At 40.0% G+C, this 13,056-nt stretch overlaps 1 protein-coding gene across 1 annotated transcript in view; it reads right to left on the bottom strand.

Annotated features, from left to right (window-relative positions):
* MTREX (Mtr4 exosome RNA helicase) overlaps positions 1–13,056 on the bottom strand; it is an 80,013-nt gene that overhangs the window by 52,283 nt on the left and 14,674 nt on the right. The window contains exons 6-11 of the mRNA XM_063454035.1: positions 8,174–8,348; positions 7,973–8,063; positions 7,052–7,176; positions 6,136–6,234; positions 3,759–3,861; positions 2,833–2,964 (exon numbers count right to left, since the gene is read on the bottom strand). Of these exons, the coding sequence (XP_063310105.1) occupies positions 2,833–2,964; positions 3,759–3,861; positions 6,136–6,234; positions 7,052–7,176; positions 7,973–8,063; positions 8,174–8,348 (725 nt within the window). The remainder of the gene's footprint in view (positions 1–2,832; positions 2,965–3,758; positions 3,862–6,135; positions 6,235–7,051; positions 7,177–7,972; positions 8,064–8,173; positions 8,349–13,056) is intronic.

Raw genomic sequence — 13,056 nt, 5'->3', positions numbered from 1 at the left:
GGTTTGAAGCAATAGATGAAATTGTTCTAATTAAAGGTATTTTTACATATATCTTCTCGAGTGTTAGCCGGAGTATTATTTATAAAATATTTTACCAGGAAAGATACATTGAGATTTCTCTCGTTTTCGAGTATTTCCTGGGTCCACAAATCATTGCAAAAACAATATTATTATACAATATATACAAAATTTAACATAGTACAGATAGGAAATATATAATCAACCTTGGATTGGATTCTGTTTAGTTGCCCCATCTAGCGGTTGACTGGCAATCTCGCAATATTGCTATACAGCGCCACCTATTGGTTGACTGGCAATATTGCTATACAGCGCCATCTATTGGTTGACTGGCAATATTGCTATACAGCGCCATCTATTGGTTGACTGGCAATCTCGCAGTATTGATGTGCAGCGCCATCTATTGGTTGACTATGTTTCTGACTACGTTGACAAGTTGATTAGAGTATTGCTATACAGCGCCATCTATTGGTTGACTATGTTTCTGACTACGTTGACAAGTTGAGTAGAGTATTGCTATACAGCGCCATCTATTGGTTGATTGGCTATCAAGCAGTATTGTTGTCTAGCGCCATCCACTGAAAGTTTCTTGAAATCTTGCTGTAACCATGCGAGCGCCATCAATTGGTTGACAAACAGGGCTATTAAAGTGGAATTCAAATTGACGTTCAAATTTAAGGCCAAAGTGCTGGACTAGAAGCATAGTTACTTTGTTCTTTAAAATCCAGACATTTTTGACTATAGTAAACAACCCTGCATGTTTTGATATATTTAAGTTAAGGAGGTTTAAATCGAAAATGGACTTGCAAAATTAAGACACATGGGGAAGCATTAAGAGGCTATTACACGTGTGCAGTAATTGCAATGCCGAGTCTCCTTATAAAGACAAAGAGTCTCCTTGTACCAAAGCACCTCTACAGGGACCGTTCAGGATCTTCAAGCTTAGCATCAGACCTGCAACACAATAGGAGGCACCTACAGTATGAGTGTCAGCCACTAGAAGTATCCCTCCAAGATATGTAAACACTGCTCTTTTTTCAGAAAAGACAGTGTTTGCATTGCAGAGATTGCAGGAACAGTCTCTTAGCAGCAGAACCACTACATTAAGCTGTAATGGTTTAGATGCTTGGAGTATCCCTTCGAGCATTACACCTTGAATTCCCTACAATACACATGTATGGCCCTGTGTCTCTAAAATATTTGTAGAGTCTTTCCAAATCAGCAATTTGGGTAGAGTGTTGCAATAGGGTGTTTAGTGAATCCACCACTAGACATGCAGAACACAATAATATGCAGTGCCATCTGTTTACTCTCTTGCAGTAGTTTAGTGCCATCTATTCGTGAATTATATTTTACAGTACAAAATGTGCAGCGCCATCTATTGGTGGACTATATTCTGCTGTACATAACGTGCAGCGCCATCTATTGGTGGACTATATTCTGCTGTACATAACGTGCAGCGCCATCTATTGGTGGACTATATTCTGCTGGTACATAACGTGCAGCGCCATCTATTGGTGGACTATATTCTGCTGTACATAACGTGTAGCGCCATCTATTGGTGGACTATATTCTGCTGGTACATAACGTGCAGCGCCATCTATTGGTGGACTATACTTTGCAATTTTGCAGTACACAGGGTTAATTTTCTTGCAAGTAGTGCAGTGCAATCTATTGGTTGACTACTGGATGTACTACTTTATTGTACTGCATCTATTGGTTACTATCAAGGTTATACATTAGAGATTTGCCTGGAATTCAAAGTTAATTTCAATATTTACATTAAACTGTTAGAAATCTGGGGTGGGGAGTGGGGGGGGGGGGGGGGGGAGGGATTGAATTTGTTTTTTTCCCCCATCAGAGTTTAGCTTTATGGAACCAACCTCGAAGGCAGACAACTAGTACCTGCGTTGGAAAAACATCTCAATTAGCTGAAATACAGCTCATTGAAAACTCCGTGATTAGATCGCCAAGTGCAAGCTTTGGCTGGTCCAAAGGCTTTTTAAAAGGACCACTGAGGTCACTCAGGCCACTTACCGGTAATCTCAATAAAGTGGCCTAGGTGCAGTGGTCCTTTTTAAATTGCAGTTTGTTTTTGTGGTTATCTCCCCCTGTAATGGCCGTCTTATTGTGGCGCTTCTGCGGCACTGACAAAATAAAATTTGGTCTCATGATGCTAAACCGCCCCCATCCGTTCAAAGCCTGGACGCGCTTAGCTGGTAGCCCAGGGAAGGCAACTCACTAACTCAAGACAGGAATAATACATTGTATGCAGAAGTGCAGAGCACCATCTGCTGATTGACACAATCGGCCTATCACCGGCCTCCAATTAGTGTTAAAACATTTGAAAATGATATTACATTTTAAGGTAAGATAGCACCCAGGGACTCAAAATATCTTCACCGAGATTAAGTTGGGTTTTTCTTTTTTGGAAAGAGAGACCCTTGCATATAATCAAATACTGCTTTGAGAATGTGTCAATCTCCTACCAATAACAAACTCTTCAGCATGCTGCATAGAGGCCTAATTTGTTAAAGCTGGTAATGCAATGAGGCATTCTCCACTAAGAACATTTATCCTACTAACAACCTGGGAAAAAAGTATCTAGGAACATCTTTGGTGTTCCTTATGAATATTAAATGTTGAAAAGCCACATAACTTAATCTCTACCTCAAATGAATAACCACAAGAAAGGGATGATGAGAAATGTAAAGCAACAGCCTGAGGTTGGCTATCACTGCCCTACAGTCTGTATTTCTAACCTCCTTCCAACATACACCCAATAACAAAACATTTCAATTACTAAACCATTACCTGTGTTGAAATCTAGTTTGGACATCTGCAAAGCGTAGGCCTCACAATCCTTCTTACTGAAGCTAAATATGATAACGGGCTGGAAGTTTCTCTCCATGATCATCTTTACAATTTTAAACACATTAGAAGGACCTACAATAAAATAAAAAAAGAAATCCAAACACGTTTTAAACTATATTTGATGTTCAGTAGGTTTGCTCTTATATTAAGCTGGATTTAAGTTTAATATCAATCATTTATTGCACACTGATTTTTCAAACAAGGCCTAGATGTTTGGTAGGCTGTTTTTTGTTTTTGTTTAAGTAAACTGCTTACATGAAACGGAGCCTTGTAACAATTAAAGTGTTAAATACAGCTTTACGTCACTCTACAAGTGATGTCGGCTGCTATAAAGCACATACACTGTCTTTTGGGAGTGATATTCCATTATCACACCGTGGTCTTCTGGATAGCATCTAAACCTGCAAGTCTCCTCATACCAGCAGACCAATGTATGACCCTGTGGCTTATACATCTCATTCTCCTTAACTCACTAGAACAGCTTTGAAGTCACCTGTTTCTGGCTGCTAAAAAATCCTTAGTCAAAAATTACGACTCATATCCCCCTCCTTTGACCAGGTTCTAAAAATCAACGGAGACCAAAGAATGAGGAATGTGTCTTATAGGAGAATAAACACTACACAGATTTTTCACAGCATATGGGTAGGATGGGCCATCCTCTTCCTCCCAACGTAATGGCCTATTTCTTTGCGGTGCATTACCTGATGAAATCCAATAGGACTTAAACGATAACATGTCAAAAAGTATTCACAGTAAATCCACATGTTCTATACTATGCTCTTTGTACTGCCTATTTTAATAAGTTTCAATTTAAGTTTAAATCAGTAATAAAAATTATGTATGCTTAGTCTACCCATACTGCGTACCTTTAGTACCGCCTTTCCGCCCCTTTTGGTCTCCTTTAGATAATTCCCCAGCATCTCTCAGGACTTGCATTGCTGTATTGAAGTTATCTTCTCTGAAATCTCCCTGTGAAAAATAAATAAATAAATAAATATAAATTTACACCTTTGAACAAAGAATAAAAATGATAAAAGCATGTGTTAAACTACTACTTGATTTATTGTCCTACCAGAATTTCCATGGTGTTTAAGTATTTATTTGAAGCACCAAAACTACTACAGACCTTTGAAGTTGTGAGCTCCAGGCTAAGCCACCCTAGCACTCAATCTATAAAATATGTATATATAATGGGGAATTACCATTTTAATTAATATAACATTGCTTACGCCTATCACCAAGAATGATGTATGCAGATTGGGACCTAAGAAATTTGTGAAACCACATTTTCCATGTGGCTCAACCACTCTTCAATAAGACACGGTTTTCATTTAGAATTTCATACGACAGTACTCACTACGTGTGCATGTCCACACACAATGGATATGCAGACATTTCACCCATTATGGATAGGTTTACATGCCAGGCTTCATGTATAGCATTACATAGTTACATAGTTAGATAGCTGAAAAGAGACTTGCGTCCATCAAGTTTAACAAGAGTCTACTTGTATATACAGCAGTTCATGAGGTAGGGGCAATAAACTTGCAGTAAGAGCAAGCACAGTGATCCTAGGTAGGGAATTCATAACAATACATACACATCCCCTTCATATCCTTTTTTTTTTTTTTTAATTCTTTATTTTGGGTGTGCACGAAATGAACAAATTGCCGGTGTCTGCCACAACAGCGACATCCGGTATAACAGGTGAGCATTGGTATTACATGTCATGGCATTTGATATACAGGCACATTTTTATGATATTAATATGATCTCTAGTAATGTAGTTTAGTTTCACGTTTGGTTTTAAGTATGTTAGCATAATGCACATGTCATGGAGAAATAGAGAAGAGACAAAAAGAGGAAAGCATGGCTTGTGCAGAGAGTGTACATAAGATTTCTGAAATTGTATAAAATATAACTGGCTAGGTACGAGCAGGTAAAACTGTTAATCCATACATGCTTAGTTGTACGATTGTTATATAGTTATTGAATTACAGGCTATTCATAACAGCAGGTACAGATTTCTATACACTGATGAATGGTTAACCACCAGGAGGACAGTGGAGCGCTGGGCTTGCCGGGTGGGTATACATGTGTGCTCAGACATTTTAAGTGCTTGCAGAGGTGGTGAGTAATGGTGACGGTATAATGTCAAATAGAGGATGTACAGTACTATGTTTATGTTTAGCAGCCTCTTGGTTGTTCCTGCAGCAGTGTTGGATTAGCCGGCGTTATGGCTATGAGCAAGTCCCTTGTGGTTCGCGCTGAAATCTTATTAGCTTGGGTACTTGTCGGTCAGGAATGTATCCGTTCCTGTGTGTCTGCCGGAGCCTGCCTCAGGTAGGGAGTAGAGTTCGTGCCCCATGTCTGCTGCTTCCCCATGTTTAGGGTCAGAGTCCTGCTAGGGTCCCCACAGGCCCACCGGTAACAGTGGGAGATGATGCCTCGGGTGATAGGAGTATGCTCTTAGTACTGAGCTGAGCCTCCTTGGTAAGTATGCGCCCTTTGCAGTTATCCGTTGTGAGGGGGGAGGTCGCCGTTTGTCTGCAGATGTTCTATTCAGCACCGGTTCCCAGACTGTCCAGCCGTTGCTCCACCGCTACCGCCCTTTTTTCTCTGGCTTATGGTAGGCGCCGCGGCCATCTTGAGTTTTGCCATGCGGTCTTGGGTTTGTCTTACCGCTGCTCAAACGGCATAAAGGGTCACTGCATCTCCAGTGGGGTCCCGCCGGACTAAGCACAGGAGATTGTCCGTTTCTCCCGTCAGAGCCTCACAGCAGGCCGCAATCCCATCCGCCAGTCGGTCGGCATCGCCGGTAGGACGGGAGCCGACGGCTGCCCCGAGGGTTGTTGCTTGGGTCCCCTTTACCTTCTTGCCAGAGCTGGTTATTTGTCAGGTGAAATAGGGTAATTTTGGGCTGTTTATTTAGGTTTCGTCGGGGAGCCGAGGTGCTCCACGTCCGTCCAGCTTGGCGGTCAGACCCCCCCCATATCTTTTAAGTTATACATTAACAGCATTTAAGTAAACATTGCGTAAAAATATACATTTATAACACTTGAGCTGATCATTTTAGATTTTGGCAACCCCATATAACAATGTACAATGAGTGCTCAAAGCAAGTGAGGAAAAGTATCACAGGAGCTTTATGAAAGTGATACTCAAACTGATATATGCTCCAGGGGTTTGACGTGATCCTGAAAAGAATGCATCTTCTCAGGTGCACTAACAAGTTTAACTTACATTTTCATCCACCACAAGGTGAAGTCCATCTCCACCTGCTGGAAAGATGTAGTGTTGCAATGGAGTAGGTCGGTAGTCTGTATAGATGACATGACAAGGCTGGTAACACAAAAAGGATAAAAGCTTTAAACATAAATAAAACAAGCCAAGATATTTTATTTTCTAGATTAAAATTAAAGATCTAAATTTAGCAATTAGTTTCTGTTTACAGAATACGAAGTTACATTTATAAATAAACAATAGCTTAAGAAAAAACACAAACACAACACCAACTATATCATAAACACACAGAATTATCATAAATATTAAAAGTCCTAGTTAAACTACACCATCGGGCACTCAATTTTTTAAATTTACCAGCTCTTGAATTTAAGTCCTCATTGATAGCAGCTTATTTCCCCTATTTAGCAGCTAGAGGCAAGTCTAAATCAATTATGCACTGAATTCAAGATTGGGCCAGGAATGCCTGTGAGCATTTTAGCCCACTCTAAATAGCAATTTGTCCCCCCTGAAAATAGAACATTTGTACTCTATCAAGATTCTAGTAACCAAATGGAAGGAGTCGCTCAACGTTTCTAATTCTGACGACATTAGATGAGCTATAGATCTAGAGAGATTTGCAGACTATATTTTCTTCTGCACTGCTCATTATTCAGGGAAGTAGTTTGTCACATGTATTTCAATTGGGAAATTAAAAACTGTAGAAATGCAACTCCCAGACAAACTAATCCATGAAATTATTATTGCCATTTATATAGCGCCAACAGATTCCGTAGCGCTTTACAATATTATGAGAGGGGGATTTAACTAGAAATAGGACAATTACAAGAATATGTGTTTAAGTTAAACGTAAACTACTGCAGATTTGGAGGACACACACACAAAAAAACATTTATGAAAGGATCAATGTAAATACCTGCTTATGGAGATGGCAGATCCATTCAGCAAACTGCCGGGCATTGGGTATGGTGGCAGAAAGAAACACATAATGTACATTATCTGGAAGAAGAATTATGGTTTCCTCCCATACTACACCTCTTTCTGTCAAAGAAAACAAGATTTCCATCAGGGCATATGTTGGTGTGATAACAGAGCATGTGAATGCCTTATATCTCTTAAAGCAAATTAGTTGTATTATGTATAGTGCAGGAAGCAAATGCATTAATCCTCTAAGTCAGTGATGCACAAAAGGTAGATCCCCAGATGTAGAACTACATCTCCCATTATGCTTTGCATGCCTTTAGCATGCCAAAGCACCATGGAAGCTGTAGTTCTAGAATACACAGAAAATGTATCACTTAGAGCAGGGGTGCCCAAAGGGTAAAGGAGTGCCTGTTGCATTTCATACCAGACAGGACACACTGCATTCTGCTCAAAACAAAATGTTATAAAAACAAGCCATGGCAATTTTACATTCAGAGAAATGCAGGTTAAAAAAACTGTGTTGGGGGCGGGGCCTGGCAGCAGAGCAAACGCATGTTGCTGTTGCTCCTGCAATCTCACGCAAAAAAAAAACGAATCCTGCTGAGCAGAACCGGTGACCCGACTTCATTTGGCTCCTAAGCGACTCAGGACACCAAGACCTACGGGATGACACCTCTCCCGAGGTCATACGCTCGGGTCCCGATCATCCAGCCATTGAGGCCTACACACGAGGTGGACATGGGGGAGACGGCCGCTCTCCCGCCGCCCCAAAACACTGCAAGGCACAGCTTGAGCCACCGTTCCCCCTCCTGCCCCCCCCCCCTTTTGGACCGGCGGGGGTTATCATTTAGAAAAACCTATTTTAAGATTACATAAATTTATGGGAATAAACATTAGCAATCACAAAGAATACCTGCATCTCTCATGTAATGAATCTCATCAAATATAACCCATGCAACTTCTCTCATCACTTCAGATCCTCGGTACAACATACTTCTCAAAATCTAAAACAAGACACAGGAACCAACAATTAAACAGACCAAATAGAGTTTAATAAAAACGGAAACATAAAATTAAACAATATATAATTATATACATAGAGAAAAATAATTACTTCAGTTGTCATGACAAGGCATGATGCAGTGGGATTAATTGTGACATCGCCCGTCATTAGCCCGACGTCTTGGAATTCTTCATACATCTCTCTGTATTTCTGGTTACTGAGTGCTTTTATGGGACTTGTGAAAATAACACGCTGTTTTTCACGGAGAGCAAGGGCAATGGCATACCTGTAAGGTCACACGGAGATAATAGGAGTGAAAAACTAAGCAAAATAGAGAGGAGAGGTTAAATCAGACAGCCTGCAAGAAGAAAGTGTTATGCTCAAGACATACATATTTGTACAGTGAAATCAGGAAGCAATGCTTGTTTAAAGAAGCACTATAACCTCTCCGAAAAAAAATGAATTTCATAAAGATATACAGTTACAGAGCTGAAAAGAGACTTGCGTCCATAAACTTCAGCCTCTCTCACATATGTTTTTGCTGTTGATCTAAAAGAGGCAAAAACCCAATCTGAAGCACTTACAATTTTTCAAAAAACTAGGAAAAAGTTCCTTCTTGAACCCAAAATGGCAGTCAGATATCTCCTTGGATCAAGCAGCTATTACCCCACTAATTAGAAATTATATCCCTGCATGTTTGGAAGTATGTATCCAATTTCTGTTTAAACATCTGTATGGACTCTGATAAAGCCACCTTTTCAGGCAGAGAATTCCATATCCTTATTAATCTTACTGTAAAAAAAAACAAAAACCTTTTCTTTGCCTTAGATGAAATCTCTTGTCTTCCAGCCTAAATGTATGACCTCGTGTCCCATGTATAGCCCTGTTTATGAATAGATTTCCAGATAATGGTTTGTACTGGCCCCGAATATATTTGTATGATGTTCTCATATCCCCTCTGAGGTGCCGTTTTTCCAAACTAAAGAGATTCACTTTTTTAACCTTTCTTCGTAACTAAAATGCTTCATTCCTTTTATCAATTTTGTAGCTCGTCTCTGCACTTTATCTAGTGCCATGATATCCTTCTTTAGAACATGTGTCCAAAATTGCACAGCATATTCAAGGTGTGGTGTTACTATATTTTCATCCCGAGAATATATGCCCCTATTTATACATAACCAAACCTTACTGGCTTTAGCAACTGCAAATTGACATTGCATACTGCTGCCTAATTTGTTGTCTACAACAATTCCCAAATCCTTCTCGTGTGTGGTTATCGCTAATTCACTACCATTTAGGGTGTAAATTGCTTGTGCATTCTTTACGCCGAAGTGCACAACTTTGCATTTCTCTACATTAAATTTCATCTGCCATTTTAGTACCCAATCTATCTAAATCCATCTGCAGCAAAGCAATATCCTGCTCACATTTTATTACTTTACAAAGTTTTGTGTCATCTGCAAACACTAAAACATGGCTTTCAATGCCTATTTCAAGATCATTTATAAAATGTTAAATAGAAGCGCTCCCAAAACAGAACCCTGAGGGACACCACTTACCACTTTTGTCCAGCTTGAAAATTTACCATTAAAAGAAAACTCCAGTGCCAGGAAAACAATCCGTTTTCCTGGCACTGCAGGCTCCCTCTGTAAGTCTCTCGAGAGCCGCGGGGTCAGAGCATTGGCACGGGTTACCGTTGGTAACGCTCCGCGCAGCCGCGAGACTTGCTGACAGGGGAGCTGACCGGAGGAGAGAGAAGGGCGCTGACAGGAGCTGCTGTGAAGGTAAGTTACAGCTCTCTGCCAGCCCCCCTCCACTGAACTGCCAATGGACCACCAGGGAATGAGAGCCCCCCTCCCTGGCTAGCTAACAAGCAGGAGGGGGGACGAAAAAATAAAAATAAATAACAATTTAAATAAAATAAAATGTAATATTCAAAATAAAATATATATATATAAAAAAAAATTTAATATTAAAATAATTTAAAAAAAAAAATGCCCACCCCCCACCAAGGCTCTGCATCACACACACACACACACACTGCATTCATATACACACACACACACTGCATTCTATACACACCCACACACAGCATTATATACACACCCACACTGCATTCGTTATATACAAACACTGTAAATAAATATTCAATTAATATAATTTTGGGGGGATATAATTTTATTTAGAAATTTACCAGTAGCTGCTGCATTTTCCACCCTAGTCTTACACTCGAGTCAATAAGTTTTCCCAGTTTTTTGGGGTAAAATTAGGGGTCTCAACTTATATTCGGGTCGACTTATATTCGAGTATATACGGTAGGTTAGTTTGACATGCTGATTATTGCGAATAAAGTTCTTCCCAATGAATTCCTGAATATTATCCCTTCAAATATTTTCCGAGTCACAGAAGTTAAGCTCACAGGTCTATAATTTACAGGCAAGGACTTTGAACCCTTTTCCCCCTTTTAAATATTGGAATGACATCTGCCTTCCTCCAATCCTCTGGTACAATACTTGAAACAAAAGAATCTTAAGAGATTAAATACAGAGGTTCACTTATTTCCCCACTTAGCTCCTTAAGTACTCGTGGGTGAATACCATCAGGTCCTGGAGCTTTATTTACATTAATTTTCTTTAACTGCTGTAGCACCTTGTCTAGAGTCATCCAATCACAAGTTATCTGCAAGTTTGTTTGCAGCAATCATTTGCATATCTCTTGCCATAGGATCCTCAATATATAGTGATGAAAAATAGTTAATGAAGACCAGGAAAAGGCAGTAATTTTTAAATAACAGCTCCATATCCGTTTCCAGTTTACCTACACTTTCATTTTTTGTTTAGAATTGATGTACTTGGGGAAAAAAAAAAATTGGGGTTGGTTTCGCATTCTTTGGCTATCAATTTCTAATTTTCTAGTTTTGCTACTTTATTAATTGCCTTTTTGCTTTCTTATATAGGATGCCTCTGATTTCAAAATGCTTCAAATGCCATTTTCTTATTTTTAATCTATTGTTTTACTTTTCTACTAAGCCACATTGGTTTCAATTTGTTTCTTTATTTAATACCCAATGGTACATATTGAGAAATGTACCTTTCTAATATTTGTTTGAAGAGTTTCCAGTTTTCACTAAGGAGTTTATGCCAGTCGATATTTTGTAGAGCTGCCCTAACCTTATTGAACGTGGCTTTTTAAAAATTATACGTTTTAGTATACCCCACATGCTTTTGCTTTTTTGAGTTTATTTAAAATACTACCATATTGTGATCACCATTTCCCAAATGTTCCCCTACTTGAATGTTGGTCAAAAGATCAACATTGTTTGTTATAACAAGATCCAGACAAGCATCCTTTCTAGTTGGTGCTTGTACCAGTTGTGACATGAAGGTGTCATTTAACACATTCAAAAACCTGGTTCCCCTTGCTAAAGTACTAGTCCCTCTATCCCAATTTATGTCCGGGTAATTAAAGTCTCCAATAATTAACTTGTTACACAGATTTGCAGATTTCCCAATTTGCTCCAACAGCTGTTCTTCCTCATTAATATTTACATTAGGTGGTTTACAACATATCCCAACCGATAATTGATTTCCTTTGGTTTGCGCCAAGCAGGTATCTACCCATAAAGCTTCCACATTTTCCTCGTCATAAAGCTTCCACATTTTCCTCGTCACACTCCACATGCCTAAGATTTGACTTTAATTCATGGTTGACATACAAACATACCCCACCACCCTTCTTGTTTTAACTGCCCAGTCATGTTTCTGTTATGCCCATTATATCATATTGTTTAGTGTATGCAATTGCCTATTAGGCTCCTTGCATTAGTAAGCATACTTTTAATATTATCATGAGTTATTTGTACTTTGTGAATTTTTATCAATATTACATACCTCCTCTGTTCTGAGCTTGCCCCTCTCCCCATCTCCAACACCCTTATACTGAGCTAAAGCCCATCTCCTTTCTATCGCATCTCCATTTTCTAGATTGCTGCGACCCCTCCCCCCTACTACTAGTTTAAAATCTCCTCCAACCTTCTAGCCATCCTATCCCTTAGCACAGCAGACCCTCTTCTATTTAGGTGCAATCCATCTCAGCTATACAGGTTGTACCCAAGTGCAAAATCGGCCCATTGCTCTAAAAACCCAAACCCTCTTTTCTGCACCAAGACTTCAGCCACGCATTGACCTCTCTAATCTCCCGCTGCCTTTCTGCTGTAGCACGCGGCACAGATAATATTTCTGAAAATATTACCTTGGAGGTCCTTTTCTTTAGCTTACTTCCTAGTTCCCTGAACTCATTCTTCAGGACCTTCCATTTTCCTCTGACTCTCATTAATACCAATATGGACCATGACAGCTGGGTCATTCCCTGCCCCTCCCAATAATTCCTCCATAACATGCCAGATCCGGGAGACAGCAAACTGTCCGGTTGAGACTACCAGAGTGGCAGATTACCCTACCTATTCTTTTAATAATATAGTCCTCTACCACCACAACCTGTCTAGACTTCCTTACACTCTCAATCCCACCCGTACTAGAGGGGCTGTTCCCACGACTGTTAGAAGGAACAGCTTCCTGTAGTACAGCTACTCCGGATCTAATGCTCCTAACACCTTCACTCAAACGGTCAAATCTATTAGGCTGCACATGATCAGGACTAGCTAAATCTTCCTTCCTCCCCCCCCTCCCCCACTTGCTCGCCTCACTGTTACCCAGCTATGTGCCTGTTCTCCAACTGTCTCATCTGCCCCCCACTAAACTTTGCTCAGTGAGCAGCAAACTCCTCTCAAGATTGTCGATCTCCTTCAGTGTTTTTTCTGTCCAGATATCCAATCTGAGCTTCCAGAAAAGCCACTCACTCACAACCGCCACAGAGGTATGGACCCTGGACAGATTCATCCAGGCATGCATACATGAAGATGGATGTGCACTGAGTAAAACTCGCAATCTTGCTAGCACTCATCCCAAGCTACCAAAAAACACAAGTGAGCAAAA

The sequence above is a fragment of the Pelobates fuscus genome, chromosome 5, assembly GCF_036172605.1.
Source record: "Pelobates fuscus isolate aPelFus1 chromosome 5, aPelFus1.pri, whole genome shotgun sequence".
Taxonomy (NCBI): Eukaryota; Metazoa; Chordata; class Amphibia; order Anura; family Pelobatidae; genus Pelobates; species Pelobates fuscus.
Note: the sequence above shows the minus strand (reverse complement) of the source record. Positions and strands in the feature narration are given on the sequence as shown.